An 18,620-nucleotide genomic window follows, 5' to 3' on the forward strand; every position below is an offset into this window, starting at 1 on the left:
GAAAGCGACAAAAAAAAGATAAACAAGTCAAACAACCATGGCCGTCATTCTAAGCGCAGATGTGATCTTACTTTGAAGAGAAAAAAAAGGCATGGTGATTTACAGTGAGGCAGACCTGAGGAGCGCACATGTAGTCCCCACAAAATCTTTATCGCTTTCATCTTCATCAGAATCGTTCCTTCCCTTCCGTATCTCGAGATGGGATCGAGAATCCACCCTGCCGCGCGGCCCCGTTCTCGGATTGCGCGGGTTGCGGGGCCGCACCAGACGGCAGGGATTGGCTGCGCTGCATGTGACAGGGAGATGATGAGCTAATGATCCGCTCAAGCGTCGAAGCTGATTGGCGAATGCAAAGCAGAGACAAGCAACACCACGAAAAAGGGCCAGACGCCCCCTTCGAGTTGCGGTCACCATCTCAACACCCCAACGACGAAGAGAGCGAAAATGGTGCGGCGAAAGACTAACACGGCTGCGGCTGACGCGGAGCCATTACTTGAGAAGGGTTCGACTCGGAAGCGGTTCAGCAATGCTGGCGACATCGACCACGCGAGCAAGAAACAACGACCAGAACTCGAGGAGAGGACCGACTACTCGCGATGGCGTATGCGGGATGACCAAGGCAGACACACATGGCGTTACTTAGAAGATGACGAGGAGGCAAAGAATTGGCCCCAGACCACTGCCGACAAGTACTTCCTCGGCTTGCCCATGGTGAGTGCGTCGGAAGGCAGCCTTCCGTTCTTCTGTTCTGCTTCGGCAGACACTAACATTATTTGTCTTCCAGGATCTCCCCGACCTTCCGAAGCCTGAGAAGCCCCTCGACGCTGTCCGAAACGGCCTCGATTTCTTCGAGAAACTCCAGCTCCCTGCCGGTCACTGGGGTTGCGAGTATGGCGGTCCCATGTTTCTCCTGCCCTGCATCGTCATCTCGTGGTACGTGACGAAGACGCCAATTCCCTGGTACTACGCCACCGAAATTAAAAACTACCTCTTTGCCCGCGCGCATCCCGATGATGGCGGTTGGGGCCTGCACATTGAGGGCGAGTCCTCTGTGTTCGGGACGTCACTCAACTACACCGTGCTGCGCCTGGTTGGGGTGGACGCGGACCACCCCAAAATGGTGAAAGCCCGCGCTACACTACACACGCTCGGTGGCGCAACTCATGCTCCGCATTGGTCGAAGTGGTGGCTTGCTGTTATGGGGATTGCGCACTGGGACATTGTCAATCCCGTGCCGCCCGAGCTGTGGCTGCTACCCGACTGGGTTCCCTTTGCCCCGTGGAGGTGGTGGATCCACATTCGTCAGGTCTACTTGCCCATGAGCTACTTGTGGTCAAGGAGATGGCAGGCCGAAGAAACCGACCTGATCCGCTCTCTCCGCAAGGAGCTCTTTGTAGAGGACTGGGACAAGATCGACTGGGCAGCACACCGCAACACGATCCACCCGAGAGACAACTACCACCCCAAAACCTGGCTGCTGAATCTGCTCAACTGGATTCTCGCCAATGTCTGGACCCCCGTCTTGAGATTGAAACCACTTGTCAAGAAGGCCGAAGACTGGGCCATGAAGCTGATCGAGATGGAGAACGAGAACACGGACTGCTTGGACCTGGCCACCGTATCTGGTCCCATGAACCTTGTCGCCCTCTACGCGCGTGATGGTCCGGATAGCTATGCTGTGAGGAGGCACAAGGAAAGATCAGATGAGTTCCTCTGGGTCAAGGACGAGGGTCTTCTTGCCAACGGCACCAACGGGGTGCAATGCTGGGACACGGCATTCGCCATCCAGGCTGTCATGGACGCTGGGCTGACGGAGGACCCGCGGTGGCGGCCCATGCTACTCAAAGCGCTCAAGTTCCTCGACGACCAGCAAATCCGTGAAAACGTTAAGGACCAAGACAAGTGCTACCGCCAGCAGCGCAAGGGCGGCTGGGCATTCAGCAACAAAGACCAAGGCTACGCCGTGAGCGACTGTGTGTCGGAAGCCCTAAAATCCGTCATCATCCTCCAAAAGACCCCCGGCTTCCCCACCCTCATCGATGACCAGCGCATATTCGACGCCATCGACACCCTCCTAACCTACCAAAACCCCAACGGCAGCTGCTCCTCCTACGAACCGCCGCGCGCCGGGTCCTGGATGGAGATGCTCAACGCGGCTGAGGTGTTCGGGCGCATCATGGTCGAGTACGAGTACCCGGAGTGCACGACGGCGGTCGTCACCGCCCTATCCCTGTTCCACAAGCACTGGCCGACGTACCGCGCGCGCGAGGTCGAGCGCTTCGTCGAGCGCGCCGTCGCCTGGATCAAGACCAACCAGCGGCCCCACGGCGGCTGGTACGGCAGCTGGGGCATCTGCTTCACCTATGCCACCATGTTCGCCCTCGAGAGCCTCGCCAGCACCGGCGAGACCTACGCCAACAGCGCCCATGCCAAGCGCGGCTGCGACTTTCTCATCTCCAAACAGCGCGAGGATGGCGGTTGGTCCGAACACTACAAGGTAAGCCACCCCCCCGTATAACCCCCCAAACAAACTCTTTTCAACCAAACTAACCCCCGTGCACAACAGGCCTGCGAAACAGGCGAATACATCGAGCACCCTTCCGGCTCGCAGGTCGTCATGACCGCCTGGGCGCTGATCGGGCTGATGAAGGCCGAGTACCCGGACCGGGCGGCCATCGCGAAGGGTGTCAAGCTGATCATGGGGCGGCAGCAGCCCAACGGCGAGTGGCTGCAGGAGGCCATCGAAGGCGTCTTCAACAAGAGCTGCATGATCTCGTACCCCAACTACAAGTTCACCTTCCCCATGAAGGCGCTGGGCATGTTCGCGCGCAAGTATCCGGAGGAAGCGGTTGTGTAGGTAGATGGTAGTTAATGATAGGGAGGGATAGGGAGGGCGTGTGGATGGAGGGGTCGTCTCTTTCGGTTGGTTGACGTCAGGACTGGAAAATGAACCATGAGGCCATATAATGCATAATATCATAATCACCACTGCTCATGAGAGCTTAAAGATACACTATCAATTCATCACTCCGTCGTCGAAGTATCTTGTTCATCACGCCCGACCAGGAGGCCTATTTCGTGATTGTTGACCGCAACCTCCCCGGTATCTCCTCATAAAACATAAACAAACCATGGCTGGCGAATCCCAAACCGGCTAATAGCCTCCCCAATGCCTAATTTTACGTACTTTGGGAAGGGGAACGTGCTCTACATCACGAATCGGGACAATTGCCATTTTCTCGCCAAACCGTTCAGATAACCCTTCCACCTACGGAGGAGAGTTGTCTTCCGCATTGGCAGTCTTGCTCTCGTCCCGAATGGTCTTGAGCTGGTTGGCAAAGTCCCTGTTGACCCACTCCCAATAGCTGGTCCAGATCTGGTTCGACGCGGCCGTGCCGCTCGCGGCTTGGGCGCCGCTCGTGTTAAGAGCAGTCTTGTTGAGCTTGTCCCCCAGGAGGAGGGTAAGGCGTAGAACCGCCTTGTTAGCCTCGTCCTGCCTCTCAATCTCCTGCTTGACGGCGTTGTCTTTCAGCTTGTGAGACAGCGTCTTCCTGAAACCACCAGCAATCGAGTCCAATCGGCGGACGGTCTCGTCGGCGTCGAGATGGACGAGCTTCGACACCATAAGGTTGCACAGTGCGCGAATGTCGTTGTCGTCAGTAAGGCCGGCGACAATCCGATCGTAGAGGTCAATGATGCTGACGCGAGAGAAGGCGGTCTCCATGAGGGCATAAAGGGTTTCGTACGCAGCCTAAATCACAAGGTATTAGCAAGTTTCAGAAACACCAAAACCACTAGTCACATACCTTTCGCACTTCCAAGCCATCGTCGATGATGTGCTTGAAGGGACCCATTTGCACCTCACGAATGAGCTCCTGCTTGATCACCGTCTCGTTCATAACAAACGGCATCAGCTGGTTCAGATACATCAGGATTAGCTCAGGCTTGTTGTGCGCCGCCGAAGTCAGCGTGGACATAGCGTGACGACGAATCTCCATCTCGGTATCACTCAGCGAAGTCTTGAGCATATCGACAAGGAATCTCTTGAGGAATGCATCAAAGTTCTCGTTGTCATCAGGGAGAGTGTATCGGAGAGCCTGAACTGCGATAGCCCTCAGGACCACCGATTCGTGCTTGAACAAGGACTGTTGGGAGGTTAACAAGAATGCGACAATGTGGGGATAAAAGGGGGTTGCTCACCTCCAGCTGGGGCATATACGTTTTCGGATCAATGATGGCCATGCGTCCAACGCATTCGGCGCAGACCGCCTTGTTGTCCTCAGTGTCGCTCGCAGCAAGAATTTGCTCCCAAATCGCGGTGGAATATTGGCCAATCTCAGTGGAGGAGAGGGCAACTTGCTGGAGGATCTCCTTGATCGACTGCAAGAGCAGGTATTGCGTACTGCCCCTCTGGTTCATCGATTTCAGGATAACGGGCAGGTAGACCGAGACATTGCCCGCTCCAGCTCTCCCAAGGGCAACAGCGGCCGCGAGAGACACCTTGTCGTACTCGTTGGTGAACCGCTCCAAGAACAACGTCGGTTGAATTGGGAACCGGCTGCCGAGACGCAATCCAGCCTCGCCAATGACGGCCAACGCGAGACTGCTCCTTGCCTGATCTCCCCCATTGCCAATCTCCCGGACGAAGCTATCCAGAGTGACGCCGGCCGAATCTCCACTGGCGACAAGAAGTGTTCCTATCACTTTGCCAACGATGGAGGGATCTCCCCCAACACCGACGTCTTTCAGAAACGCTGCCATCAAGGGCTTGCCCTGCCCCATCAGCCCGGCTTGGGTAACGAGAACCAATAAGGAATCGAGAACCGTGCCGACAACATTTGTCTGGAGCAACATGCATAGGGCGCCAACGAGTTGTGGGGTAATGACGATGCCTGGCATCTCCTGCGTCAGGCGAGCAAGTACAAGAAGACCAGGGCCAAGCAGCTGCGCATCGTTGACATTGATAACGGGGATCAACGCATCGACGACGTTCCGCACAGTGGCCTCGTCCAGTGTGCCTTTGGTGGCGGGCGATAACACGAGATGCTTTAGCGCCATGACGCTTGACCCTCTCAGCGAGCGATTCGACTTCCGTAACTGAGCTGTCAGCTCAACGATGACCTGGCGGGTCCACTGGGGTTCAAACTCGACGGCATCCGCCGACATTGCAGCAGCAGTATCAATGGCGCGCACAGCAGCCAGCCTGGTAGTTTCATTCTTGAGCCTCTCCAGAAGGCAAGCAAGGGATGCCTTGCGCTTGTCGTCTGGGAGCAGTGACGATCCCTCCGACCCTGTTGTCCGAGCTAGGAGTGTACCGAGAGCATGAATCGCCTTTTGCCGAACCTCGGCATCGGCATCAATGGCCGTTGCGCGGCCGATGACGACTTCATAGAGCGTCTGGAGTTCGCCTTTGAACTTTTCAGCGGTCATACGAGACCGAGGGGGGGTAATGGCCTTAATCATTTCCTCCGCTGTCTGGATAGCCTCGCCAGATATCTTATAGAAGCGGTCGTGAGCAACGGCGACCACGCCGGCAACAATTTTGGGGAGGTGAGGTTGCAACACAGTTGAAGAGTGGTTTTTGGAGATATCACTCGTTAGGCGAAGTGCCGCAATCCTCAACGTAGTTGCAGTTGCCGATGCGCCACCGGCGGACGACATAGACGCGGCCGTTGACGCAGCGCTCGACGGCTTTATCGCGTCAATAACAGGGCCAATGACCTCGTCAAAGTATGATTCAAGGCCACCCTTCTGCACGCATACCATATCGTCGAGAAGCTTGATACAAGCTTGCTTCGTAGAGATAAGTTTCCCCTTCAGCAGCTTTGTCAACGACTTAACGATGGATGGCGTGAGCCTGGCCAGGTCGGCACGTGGACCTGTTGCAGGGATATTCTCCGTCGTTGGGGAAGTAAGGCCAGTACCCGAGAGATCTGCTGGGGTCAGAGAAAGGGCAGAAGAGGAGGGACCGCCCGCACTGCTCTGACGCCTCCTCTTTCGGCTGGCAGGCGGCTGATTCAAGTATTCGCTCTGAGCACCGTCTGCCGAAAATGGGGGCAGCATGCCTTCTCCTGTCTTTCGGACAAGCAGCGACATCGCCGACAAAACCTCGAGGCGGACATTCTCCTCTCGTTCATTAAACCTCTTGACGAGGGCAGGGGCGACTGTGCCGTAGAGCATGCCACAGTCAAGAAGATCGCCGCTACTCCTGGTTGAAATGATGGTGTGCAAACCCTTTGCTGCGCAGCGCCGGACCTTCCAGCTGGCATCATCGTCGTCATCGAAGCCCCCGGAAGCCTCAAATTCATCGTCCTCCTCGAATTCGTCCTCTTCCTCTTCCTCGTCCTCCATTTCCTCGTCTTCGTCGACCGCATAGTTGGGGTCGAATTTCAGATACCGGAGACAGGCGGCAATCGCTTCGTTGGTGAACATACGCATTTGAGTAGGGCACGAGGACAGGAAGGCCTCCAAGGCGACGAGGGCAGCCTCCCGTACTTCGTTGAACTCAAGGGTCGCCTCTTCGCCCTCACTGATCTCGTCAAGCTGTGCCTGAAGTTCCTCTTCGCTCAGGACTCGAAGAATGGGAGGCACCAGTTCGGAAAGATGAAGACCGAATCGGTAAGGAATTGACCGAGCCATGGAACCGGTAACAGTGATGTAAAGCCGGCGCGTAGAATCGTTCAGTTGAGCCTGGCCCAGCGCGCCGGTGATACGTTGGACGAAAGCAGCCAGGAGGTCATCAGGGAGATAATGGGCGAGCATTGAAATGGCGACGACTGCCCTCTTCTTCACGACTGAAGTACCCTTGTCCTTCTCTAGGATTGTGACCACAGCATTGTGAAGAGCTTCGATCTCGAATGACTGAAGCATGGGACCGAAACAGCGGACCAGCTCAATAAGGACATCGACAGAATCGGCATTCGGGTCCTCGGGGTCCAGTAGGCCGGGGACGGCCTTGCCAGAGGAGCTTGCGCGGCCGAGAAAGCGCGGTATAAGCACCCTGCTGAGGCTGGTGTATGCCTCATTCACCGCCCCAGAGGGCGTTACGCCGGATGCCGGCCGAGGGAGGGCTTCCACGACGGCTCGGATGGCCATAGACGGGATCGAGTTGTCGACAGAGTTCTTCAGCTTCAAATTGCAGAGCTTCTCCATCATCGGCGCAACTAACTGCGGGGTGACCTTTTTAACCAACGGCCCTAAACTGTGCAACCAACTCTGTTAGCCGCCGCCAATATTCTCCAGAGACGTCATCGCGCTCGTCTCTTACCATTTGATTGCCTGGTTTTGAACTTCGCCATTCTGGTCGTCCAAGGCGCGGACAATATGGTCGACCGTCCGAGCTGCTGTATTGTAGTCATGATTCAGGAAGTCTTGCTTCGCAATGTTGAATACTGTGAGCAGATCGTTGAGGGCCATAAACCGAAAATCGGGGTCGGCATCGGTGATCCTGGAGAGCAGCTGGGTGACCGTTTGCGGGGTCGGGTTAGACGGGATGGTGGACGCCATGGTTATGGGTGCGGAATGCCGACGAGAATTTCGCAGCTATGGGATGGTCTAGTAGTTAAGAGACGTCGTGCCACGATAGATACTTCGTGACCCTATGTCGTCAGCGCTATGCGAATGTGATTCGTGTCGACAGGCAGCAAGGTACCTGCGGGGAACACCGCGATGCCAAGCTGTAGAATCTCGAGAGTTAGGGAACTGCGCAAAGGTCGGAAGATCCGGGGGTGGCGGGTCAAACCTTTATAAAGGTGCCCAGTAGTTATTTGGTCAGAAATATTTCTCGATTCTTGACGGCCGTTGAAGAGGGTGGGTTGGCGAAGATCGGTTCCCCCACCAAGTGATCAGGCAGCTTCCGTTGTTTAGTAGTTTGGCGGGGCACCTTCCACCATCTTGAACCTTGGTGGAAAGCTAATGTGGGGCAGATTACCCAGCCACACCAATCAACGTTCGGATTACCAGCTAAGTTTCGCGATACATACCACACCATCTTTTATACTTCCATGAGTGTTGGCTTCAACCTTTAACCATGACGTGCCCACACAGCCAAACTCTTGCTAGTAAACAAGCACAGTAAGTGACAATGTTAGACATAAAGTTAATCATTGTTATTCACCTTTGTTCCGGGACATTCTTCTTAGTCTCAACAACTCTCTTTCTAATCTTATAATTATTAGTTACCGGTTCTTCCAACTGCTTTGCGGATGCCGGTCCGGTGCTGGTATTCGCTCGTGTTTATCGAGCTTTTCATCTCTTGAAAGAAGTTCGCTCCTAGTTTCTTGAATTATTCGAGTTTGCTCGTCAAAGAAACTGGCTTCGATACCGCTTATCTGCTGTGAGACTGAATGCTAAGTGTCCTGAAACAGCTGTGTCGGTTGCTGGGATAGTGGGTCGACTTGAGGAGAGCTTTGGCCTCCACCTGTTCTTCATGACATGACTACAGTATCTACGTCACTATTCGCCATATTACCTATTCGTCCGCCATGTTATTCGAACGTGATCTTGTGCCTCTTCACAAACATCTTTCGGGTTCGGCCATACGACCCGCATCCTGCTTGGGGATTAAAACGCCCAACCCAAATTGAGGTTCCATCGAAAGCTATAGTCATGATTAAAAGTACAGCTTCAGCGCTCCGGCCGAGTCTTCGGTCGATAAGCCGGTCCCGCTTTGTTCCCTCCTCGCAACTGGCACAATCAGTTGGCCGGCGAGGATACGCAACCCTCCAAGAGCGAATCGGGCAGTCCGGGGACACGCCGTGGTAAGCTCATGATGGCCGCGCGTGCAATAAGGTTCTGCTATTGTGATGGGAGGAGGAGTCAATTGCAATGATCAAAGCTAATAACATCTGATCTGGCCCTTTTTCAGGCAAATTGCAGCCGTAGCAGTCACGGTTCCGGGTCTTCTTTACCTTCGGAGCAGCGGTGGTACTGCGCAGCCCAGGCACGGAGAAGCATATGTGAAACGTGTGGAGCCCCGCCATGAGAAAGTATCCCAAGCCGCGGCCAATGTCACATCGGCTGCAAAGGCCAAAATGGAAGAGGCCCAAGAAGGTGTCCAGAAGACGCTTAACTCCGCTGTGGAAAGCGTGAGCGGCAGCAGCGAGTCTTCAGCAACCCCAGCTTCGGCAACCCCGGCTTCATCGAGCACAGCTTCATCAAGCCCGGCCTCCGTGCAGAGCACGCAGACTCAGATGAACGACTCTGCAGAGACTGTGAGTTTGCGACGACAAGAGAGCCTAGCCAGTGGTGTCATGGAGATATACTGACTTCACACAGCAACCCCAAAAGTTGACTGAGAAGTTAGCTTCTCAACAAGTTGACCCAACTCAGAAGTAAGACATCGAGACAGACAAAGAGGGGATCGAGTATTTCATAGGCCAGAGAGAAAAAAAAAAAGAAGGAAAAGGAAGAGAAGAAAAATGGCAAACAACTTATCTACATAGCTGAAGTGTTTCAATGTATCAAACCGTTGAATAAGTTACGCAGTTTTTCTCGCTTCATCAGGGTTGCTCGGAGACTCTAGGGATGGGTTCCTTTATGGAAACACTGCTTGGGGACCTCGGAGACCAACTAAGCGGTCTTGGCGGGGGGTTTTATAAGCGGACGGGAGACGATCAAACTGATGTCCATCGCCGTTCACGTTTGCATTATGTGCCATTGAAGCGATAGCGTTCCCCATTTCAAGGTCATGGTCACCCTTGAACCCGGTATCATGGTGCATTTGTTCCTTTCCCTGGGTTGTTTCGTAGGATGCGTATTCGGCAGAATGGTGCCCCGCGGACCAGCTGTTATACCCCGCCCCCGCGTTCCGCAACGACCCTGAAATAAAAGTCTGCCCCGCGGTGATCCGGTACCTTTCCCGTTCCTGACCCATCGTGATTTTAACGTACAAGAAACCACCCCGAACAACCACGAATTCCTGTTAGTTTCCTTCCTACCTCCTCTCACGGGGCGCCCAATTCAATCTCAACATAACCCCACCTCCCAACTCAACACTCCTCACCTCCCCCGACCCCAATCCACCCACCGACCCAAAACACACACAAAGATACCAAGATGGCCGCCACCGCCCCCACCATCAAGATGGGCACGCGGCGGTCCGCGCTGGCGCTGCGGCAGACGGAGCTGGTCATCGCGGCGCTGCAGAGCGCGCACCCGCACGTCACCTTCGAGGTGCACGCGATGGCGACGGCGGGCGACCGCGACAAGTCGACCCCGCTCCCCGAGATGGGCAAGGGCCTGTGGACGTCGGAGCTCGAGGCCAAGCTGGTCGCCCGCGACGTCGACGTCATCGTCCACTCCCTCAAGGACATGCCCACCACCCTGCCGGAGGGCTGTGTCCTGCGCTGCGTCCCCGCCCGCGAGGACCCCCGCGACGTGGTCATCTTTAGCAAGGCCCGTGAGGAGGCTGGGCGGTATAAGAAGTTGAAGGATTTGCCCGAGGGGGCGGTCGTGGGCACGAGCAGCGTGCGGAGGGCGGCGCAGCTGAAGAGGCGCTATCCCGGGCTGGTGTTCCGGGATGTGCGCGGGAACATTGAGACGCGGTTGCGGAAGTGTGATGAGGAGGGGTTCGATGCCATTATTCTTGCGGCGGCGGGGCTGTTGAGGTTAGATCTTGGTGCGAGGATCGCGCAGTACCTAGACTCGAACACGGAAGGGGGCGGGCTGCTCCATGCCGTGGGCCAGGGTGGGCTGGGGTTGGAGGTGCGGGAGGATGATGAGCAAATGAAGGAGCTGTTGAAGGCCATCGAGGATACGCCCACCATGACCGCATGCTTTGCGGAGCGGAGCGTCATGAGGACCTTGGAGGGAGGGTGCAGCGTGCCGATCGGTGTGGAGACGGCGTGGGTAGAAGAGGAGGAGGCTGGCGAGAAGAAGAAGAAGCTCCAGTTGCGGGCGGTGGTCGTGAGCTTGGACGGGAGTCAAGCTGTGGAAGGTGAGAAGACACAGGAGGTCACCAGCCTGGAGCAAGCAGAGGCTATGGGTAAGGAGTTGGCCCAAGAGCTTGCCGGACGGGGAGCACAACAGATACTGGACGAGATCAACAAGGGGCGGGACTCCGGGGCCGCAGTAAAGGTTGGCGCATAAGAGTAGATGTACGATATTGGCGAATAAACTGCGCTTGCTTTCCATGCTTCATTATCTCTCCGGCTGCTAGGTCCGGTCGTATTCTGCTCATATGCTCAGCCGTTGAAAGCTCCTTCCTGAAACTGCACCGCGGGTGTCTGTCTCGCTCCCTGTTGAACGCCCGTTTGAATCCAGAGTAATGAAATCAAACACCAATTGTCCCAGAGGCCGATATGGTACAAATACTTTTAGGCCCTTGTCTCTATCAGGTTGAACTGTCCGAAAATGATGGTCCCATGACTTCCCTCAGCCCGCCCTCTTCCCAGATACCCACAACAACCCACACCATTCCGTACCGAAACTCCTTAGTGCTCCTCTTCCACGGCAGTGAACTCTTCGTATGCTGCGACGTCCATCATCTTCTCAAAGTCCTCGACCCCCTGCTCAGTAAGTTGAACCTTGGCGATCCAACCGCCGCCGTGCGAGTCGTCCTCGGCGACCTGGTTGATAGGTACCCGGCTTCTCCTCCAGGAGCATGTTGACGTGCGTAATCTTGCACGAAACCGGGGCGTTGATGTCGGCGGCACTCTTCACCGACTCGACGGCGCCAATGGCATCACCGACCTTTACGTCCTTGCCCTCTTCCGGCAGCTCGACGTAGACGATATCGCCCAACTGCTTGGCAGCGTATTCGCTAATGCCCAGGACGCCGGTTTTCTTGTCTGCAGAAATATCGATCCACTCGTGCTCCTTAGTGTATCTTTTTATCGCATCTAGAGTCGGCGCGGGGTTGAGGTTAGTAGCGTTGCATCAGAGCTTTATCTGGTGTTCCTCACTTGAAGCCGTCACAGAAAAGGCGCGGGCGCCGATAGTGCGAGGGACCGAGTTTCTGGCAACGGCAGAGAACGCTGCGGGTCGAGCGACCCTCAAGCACCGTGTAATTGAAGCCATTGTTGGGGATATGGGTGGTCGTTCGGGGGGTGGGAAGCTGCAAATGCACTGGCACAGGTTCAAGCGATTTCGCACGAGATAAATCGAATGACGCCGATTCAAGCTGGCGCACCGAATCGGACAGCCGGCAATCGCCGGCCTGCCCAGCTGCCAGCCACTCAGAGCTCGAGCAGGGGACCGAGCTGCCGAGCTTACGTAACGGGATTCTCGGCTTCTTTGGTTCTGGACCCTCAAGCAAAGAGCACCACTCGTCGATGACTAACAACTTCCAGGGCGACCCCGCGCCCAAGGGAAGATGGGACACAGACGCGGAGAAACCAATCCCAAACAAGGCACTCAATAGGCTGCTCCAGTTATCGCGGGCTGCAAACACCCATAGAACTATTTACCGTTTTGGTTTCATTTGTTTACCCAGCACTCCCAACTTAAGATAATTTGTTTTCCTTTTTCCGACTCATTTGTTTTCCCTTTCACAGGCCACGAAGTACTTGGCTACGAATACTTCCCACTCTCCCCTCCAAATTCCATAGCATTCTTTCGTACTTTTCCTGAAATCACCCCAGCGGGGCTACATTGTTTCTCTCTTGCCTTCTGGAACGTTGATCGGCCAGCTCGCGTCGCGTTCTGCATGAAAGCGCGTCGGGTAGTTTTGTGCTGCATGCAATTAATGCAAACGCTTGCAGCGGTTCCGGTCCATCTCAGCTGTGGCTTCTCGAGTCGGGACTCATCCATCCCCTGTCGTGGCGCCAATTCTAAGCAGTGTGGGACACTGTGGGTTCAGGCTCCCCACTGTGCAGCGGCTTCGATCAGGTTCCCTCTCTGCCGCCTTGCTCTGTACAATTCCAAGTTCAAATCACAACAACTCTTTCGAGGGCCCATTCTCCAGCATTTTATTTTTCCTGAGGGCCATCTCCATATCTAATGCGGATATTCCATTGTGCACTCGAGTGACCCGCAGCCCCGCTCGGACCGGGTGATAATAGAGCGATCGAGCAACTGGTGGGAGAGACAAACAGAAACAGGAGGTCAGGAAGTACTTCGCAATAAGAGGCCCATCGATCCGACCCGGCTCCGCACCCCCGATCGCCTATTACGCTTATTTGGAAACGAGCGAGACTCAGCTGGCATCACCCCTCCACCAGCTTCCATGAGGTCGTCATCTGGTTAGCCCAACAACCACACCGCCCAGCAACTCCTCCCTTGGCCTCCACATCAGACGAAGGCCATCCGAAAGCTCCCTCCTTCTACGATCTATCCCGGCGCATTTCCAGGCACAGCCCATCGCGCCGACCTTTGACTCGCCCCATCCCGCAGCGTCCCGTCAGCCTTCACCCTGGATTCCTCAAACTTCGCGACGGGCGCTCCAGCCCAGTTCCACCACAACGTGGACACCATGGAGCAGCAGGACCAGGCCATATCGCCAGCCTATGCTATGGCCCCCGATTCGGCTCTTGCCCCAGCCCGGATTCCGTCCCCGGCCGGTTTTCCGACCGACCCGCACGACGACACTCTTAGTGGCGTCGAGAGCGTCACGCACCAAGCAGCACCAGACCATAATATCCACGAACACAATGGCTTCCACGAGCAGCAGCACATCGCTCAATTACAGCCCCTCGACCACAATGTGACCAACTCACCACGTTCCCCGTACCCGACCGACACCACAGACAGCGAACCGACAGCCCGATACGCAACGCCGCCGATTCAAGCGCCCACGACATCCCGCCCCCCATCCGGGCCTTTCCGGGCAGGGAGCAACCTACGGGGGCGACCAGGTGTCAAGGGCGGGCAGCAATGGAGCACAGGCCGAGTCGTCGCAGTCCCCCGGGCGGAACCACGTCGTAATCAAGGTCGGCATGGTGGGCGACGCCCAGATTGGCAAGACAAGTCTGATGGTCAAATATGTCGAGGGGAGCTGGGACGAGGACTACATCCAGACTCTGGGCGTCAACTTCATGGAGAAGACAATTAGCATCCGGAACACCGAGATCACTTTTCAGCATCTGGGATCTGGGCGGCCAGCGCGAGTTCGTTAACATGCTACCGCTGGTGTGCAACGATGCTGTTGCAATTCTATTCATGTTCGACCTGACACGGAAGAGCACTCTGAACAGCATCAAAGAGTGGTATCGCCAGGGGCGCGGGTTCAACAAGACCGCCATCCCTGTGCTTGTAGGAACAAAATACGATCACTTTGTGAACCTGTCACGCGAGGAGCAGGTAGGAGATCTCTAACCAGGTACGACTTGCCGGAGGATGGCCAAGGTCGCCCTAACTTCACAGTTGGCTAACAAGGCGATAGGCTCGGCGTTTTGCAAAGGCAATGCGCGCAGCATTGATCTTCAGCAGCACCAGTCACAGCATCAATGTCCAAAAGGTATGCCGATCACGATTAACATCTGCTGGATAATGTCTGACAACCCACAGATCTTCAAAATTGTGCTCTCCAAGGCGTTTGACCTGAAGTGCACCATCCCTGAAATCACCAATGTCGGCGAGCCGCTGCTGATTTACCAGTCTTGCTGAGGTCCGCCTGGCTACCAGGGACCACAGCAACATGTGTTGGTTACAAGATAACCATAATATGGGCACATCCAACCAGCCCAAAGTGGTGAACCACACCGGGAAGGCAGAACACTTCCAATTCGAGTCAAATTGGCATTTCAGTAGGGTCAGGTACACTAGCCTGTGGTGTCCCTGCCAGCCCTGGGAAGGGTTTAGAGAATGCTTCGGGACTCGCCTCTCATTGTCTTTTCCTTTTGTACTTGAAGCAGCAGAGATGGGCAACATCGCTGTGGAGTCTTGAATTGTCAAGAATAGGTACGGGGAACGGGGTATAGGAAACTGCATTTGAGGATACATATTCTTGTGTCCCTGGGGAATCTGAAAGGACATATTACCGAGACGGGAGCATTGGCCTCGTTGTCTTGTGGTTTTGCGTGGAGGACGCAGCTAGAGTGCTGCCGTTATCTGTATTACACGCTTCTAATTTAACTCATAAATGCTGATACCGGGTGCGGTGATCGCTGCTCCGGCAGGGCTTTTCAAGCATGTCTTAAACATCAAACCCGGCCCGAAGAACGACAACGCCGGTGAAAAGTGCTTAATGGTCCATTTGAAGCCAGCGGTAACAACTAATAACCGCTCCTAGCATGGCACAAAAATCAGATCCCCGAGACCTCGCAAGTACTGCTCCCGTCAAATTGCTACCGCTAACGTCCGTTAGTTAAATCTGTATTGCTGCCCTGTATACTAATGTGCCGGTGAAGTTCTCTGTTTTCCGGGCGGCGTCTTGACGGACCCTGACGGTTCAGCCAGTATTATCAGAGAACAGCTCTCCGCCCGATTGAAATCCCATCACAATATCCAACAACGTACATGCAGAGCTGAATCTTGCTTTTTGAGCTGTGTTTCAGGGGGTCACAAAATGTCGACCGACGTCATGTCGAAGATACCCAGGTGAACACTCAACTACACTACTAAGGGCCCTTCTTCTCGACTTCTCACGTCCCCCTCTAGGTAGAAAGGAATAGAGATGTGGCCGTTAAGGGGCTAACGTGTCCTGAGCGGTCGAGCTTTCTAGTCTTAGAGAACGCAAACTCTAACGCAGCAATTAGAACTCTTTTCTATCTTTAGAACTACTCTTTTTCTTGATTCGCTCCCAAGGAGAATACGCAGGGGTCCGTCAACAGCCCATTCCTACTACCAATACTACAATGACGAACGCAGCATTAACCCCAACTAGGAATTTAGACCTGGATGTCCGCGTATGGGGTGCAAGCTTCACCTATCCCCCCATCCCAACTAACACACAACCCCCTCCCGAATTTCCCAAAAGCCCACATCACAAAACACCCCACTGCTCTTCCCACCCCACCCAACTGTATGTATCAACGACACAACCAAGACAGACCCCCTCCAGGCCATCTCCACCTGCCTCCAACAACCGCCCGTCCCACCACTTTCACTACTTCCAACGATCCCACCCCGTCAACTTCACATCCCACATCCCACACCCCCATCCCCGACTTCAACCTCAGACAGCGACAACGGCCCCAATTGCTACATCTCCTTGGTGATAACCCCGATCAGCAAGATTGAGTTGTCGCGTGTTTGTGCGCGGCAGTGCCTGAACCCGAGGAGCGACCACATCGAGCGGCGTGAAGCGCCCTATTCTTCTTGATCTGAGGTCCTGTGTAAAGGGTTAAAAGGGATTTGGGGGGTGGACTGATGTCGGTAGCCGGTATGTCGAATGCAGTTCGGAAGCCCTCTATTGGCCTCTTTGGTACCATGAGGTTCAATGACCGACCATGGGGACACCTGATTCTGTCGTTCTTGGTTGGGCTCTTCAAACGCGTTCCATTAACGAGCAGGAAGAAGCATAGGTTAACTGTTCTATTATTCATGGCTCGACGCAACAAGCGTTACCCAGCGACACCCGTTACCCAGTTTGCTTTCCCATCCCGTCATTTTACTCATACATGGCGATGCCCGTCCATCTACATCGTAATCACTAACCCACGTCAAGTCCGAACCTCCATTTCCCATGTCCGTAATGCCAACCCATCAGAAAACAGCCCGAGCTAACACTCCATTTCCCCTTCTTCAATAAGCCGTCCCAAAATCAAGCTCTGGATGACTAGCTCATCACTCAGCGTCCGCACCCTCTTCACCGGAGGCTGTGCAGCGAAGCTCGCCGCGGAAGCCCGCTTTCTCTTTTTTCCTCCCACTGGGCCCACGGCGAACAGCGTCTCCTCATCCAGCTTGCCATCGACATATACCCAGTCGAAGGGCTGCCCCGCGTCTTCAGCGGCCCTCATCTCCGCCTTCGCCTCTTCAACACTATAAACCCGCGTCAGCGACGCGCCCAAGACTCGCGCAAGGAAGACATAAGCCATCTTCTTCCCCTCCTGCGCCTTCTTCACGACAGCGAGGATCCTGCTCCCCTCGAGCAGTTTCTCCCGCTGGTCAATGACGCCGGCCAACTTGGCCGTCGAAGCACGGTACGGCGAAAGGGTCCTGGATCGGATAGCATCGCCGAGAAAGGTCGACTGGCCGGCGCAGAGAAGGTAGGGCGTCCAGTCGACGAGCTCGTTCCGCTCGAGACAGGCGGTCACCCAACGGACTGCGATACACGGCAAGCCGAGCGCCAGGGCTTGCATGTATTTGGCCTTGCGCGAGTGACCGTCGGCGATCAGCGCGGTGAACCCTGTGGTCTGGCCTTCGGGGGTGAGGCTGATCTCTGCCTCCGCATTTGATGTTGAGGTTGGGCTACTGGATGGCGTCGCCATGGGTGAAACCTCAAAGAGTTCGTCGAAGCCATTCTCAAGAATTCTGCCGCCGGCCTGCTTGATTCGTTTTTGGACCATGGCTGAGAAGTCTATCCGGGAGTGATATTGGTCATTGTTCTCGCCAGGCTTCCTCGACTGGAAGGAGATAGCAAAGGCCATATTCTCGAACAACTTTTGATTGCGTTGAGTTGGTGGAGGTTTCATAGTGCTGTGGCCGGACCTCGAGGTTGACCTAGACATTGAAAGCCGGGAGATCCGCAAGCTTTGCTCGAAGGTAGGCGTTCCAGGTATGGACCGGGCGAGCTCATCTGTCGAGTTAGAACCTCGCCGGGTCATTCTTGACGACTGTCTAAGGCTCTCGGTTGAGCTTGTTTTGAGGGTGGAAAGCCTTCCGCGCGCATCACGACGCTTCGTCTGGGTAACGGCAGGGGAGGAGCTGGCCACGATCGTAGACTCAGCCGGAGAGGTTGCACGTGCAGTGCTCGCGGTTTCGGGGCGATCGCGCGAGGGGAGTTGAGGAGTCGATGCTAAGTTGCTAAGAGTCGAGGATGAACTTGATGCTCGCGGATACCCCCTTGAACCTTTGCCTTTTCGAGACCTTGTGCTGAACGCTGGAGGAGAAGATTGGAAATTTGGCGTGACTTTCACCTCTGAAGGAGCAGATTCGATGGATGTAGCTATCTCTGCGAGAAGTTTGGAGTTTTTGTTGGCTGGACTCGTCTCTGGGATGGCATCTGCACTAGGCATGGTCTCAATGTCGGCATCCCGAGCAGCTTGGGTTACCGGTTTCGGCGATGGCTGTGGAAGGTCAGGTAGTATGCCTGGCGTTGGGTCCACGGTAGGAATAGGCTCCTCCTCTACATCGGACTGAGTCGAGTCCTCAGCTTCCACAACGTGACGCTGAGCGGGCAGTGGAAGTTCTGTCATGGCACCTGGACCTTCCGAGCGATTGGAAACCGGAGCCTCTGCTTGGCTTGTCCGCTTACGCTGACTCGTCGAAGGTACCTCGACGTCATCGGATTTCGACGGACGCGGGAAACTGATGGCGGTTAACTGCCTCAAGGCTGCTTCTTTATTTTGCTTCGCTTTTCTCCGCCTCACTATTGAATCACGCAGATCGTCCTCATCCTCGGAACTAACGGGGTCGGTCTGCACCTCGGAAGTCGAGCGCCGTTCTTGAGATTTGTGCACTGGCTCATAGGAGCCATGGTTCTGGACCTGACCTCTTCCTGGCAGCCGATCATGGGAGATTCTTGGAACAACAGGATTCTCGGTTGACGCGGTATTAACAGACTGCTAGCCCTGCCATTG

General features: G+C 55.2%; 7 protein-coding genes across 7 annotated transcripts in view; 4 read left to right on the top strand and 3 right to left on the bottom strand.

The window, feature by feature from the left end:
• Positions 1 to 444: 444 nt before the first annotated feature.
• CHGG_07692 (uncharacterized protein) lies at positions 445 to 2,857 on the top strand (the record flags this gene model as incomplete). The annotated part of the gene is made up of 3 exons (XM_001225347.1): positions 445 to 711; positions 785 to 2,497; positions 2,567 to 2,857. 3 exons carry the CDS (start codon positions 445 to 447, stop codon positions 2,855 to 2,857), a joined length of 2,271 nt encoding a protein of 756 aa, XP_001225348.1.
• A 411-nt stretch (positions 2,858 to 3,268) lies between these two features.
• On the bottom strand, positions 3,269 to 7,506 carry CHGG_07693 (uncharacterized protein; the record flags this gene model as incomplete). Its single annotated transcript, XM_001225348.1, has 5 exons — positions 3,269 to 3,751; positions 3,807 to 4,145; positions 4,201 to 5,691; positions 5,764 to 7,201; positions 7,268 to 7,506. 5 exons carry the CDS (start codon positions 7,504 to 7,506, stop codon positions 3,269 to 3,271), a joined length of 3,990 nt encoding a protein of 1,329 aa, XP_001225349.1.
• A 523-nt stretch (positions 7,507 to 8,029) lies between these two features.
• Positions 8,030 to 9,336, top strand: CHGG_07694 (uncharacterized protein; the record flags this gene model as incomplete). The annotated part of the gene is made up of 5 exons (XM_001225349.1): positions 8,030 to 8,073; positions 8,367 to 8,386; positions 8,624 to 8,759; positions 8,867 to 9,212; positions 9,277 to 9,336. 5 exons carry the CDS (start codon positions 8,030 to 8,032, stop codon positions 9,334 to 9,336), a joined length of 606 nt encoding a protein of 201 aa, XP_001225350.1.
• A 720-nt stretch (positions 9,337 to 10,056) lies between these two features.
• CHGG_07695 (uncharacterized protein) lies at positions 10,057 to 11,088 on the top strand (the record flags this gene model as incomplete). Its single annotated transcript, XM_001225350.1, has 1 exon — positions 10,057 to 11,088. One exon carries the CDS (start codon positions 10,057 to 10,059, stop codon positions 11,086 to 11,088), a length of 1,032 nt encoding a protein of 343 aa, XP_001225351.1.
• Positions 11,089 to 11,432: 344 nt separating this feature from the next.
• CHGG_07696 (uncharacterized protein) lies at positions 11,433 to 12,018 on the bottom strand (the record flags this gene model as incomplete). The annotated part of the gene is made up of 3 exons (XM_001225351.1): positions 11,433 to 11,567; positions 11,692 to 11,840; positions 11,904 to 12,018. 3 exons carry the CDS (start codon positions 12,016 to 12,018, stop codon positions 11,433 to 11,435), a joined length of 399 nt encoding a protein of 132 aa, XP_001225352.1.
• Positions 12,019 to 13,411: 1,393 nt separating this feature from the next.
• Positions 13,412 to 14,544, top strand: CHGG_07697 (uncharacterized protein; the record flags this gene model as incomplete). The annotated part of the gene is made up of 4 exons (XM_001225352.1): positions 13,412 to 13,546; positions 13,686 to 14,045; positions 14,321 to 14,395; positions 14,446 to 14,544. 4 exons carry the CDS (start codon positions 13,412 to 13,414, stop codon positions 14,542 to 14,544), a joined length of 669 nt encoding a protein of 222 aa, XP_001225353.1.
• A 2,057-nt stretch (positions 14,545 to 16,601) lies between these two features.
• Positions 16,602 to 18,620, bottom strand: part of CHGG_07698 (uncharacterized protein) — a gene marked incomplete at both ends in the record, with an annotated part of 3,464 nt that continues 1,445 nt past the window's right edge. The window contains one exon of the mRNA XM_001225353.1: positions 16,602 to 18,578. Coding sequence (XP_001225354.1) covers positions 16,602 to 18,578 — 1,977 coding nt within the window. The remainder of the gene's footprint in view (positions 18,579 to 18,620) is intronic.

This window comes from Chaetomium globosum, genomic scaffold, assembly GCF_000143365.1.
Source record: "Chaetomium globosum CBS 148.51 scaffold_5 genomic scaffold, whole genome shotgun sequence".
Classification (NCBI taxonomy): domain Eukaryota; kingdom Fungi; phylum Ascomycota; class Sordariomycetes; order Sordariales; family Chaetomiaceae; genus Chaetomium; species Chaetomium globosum.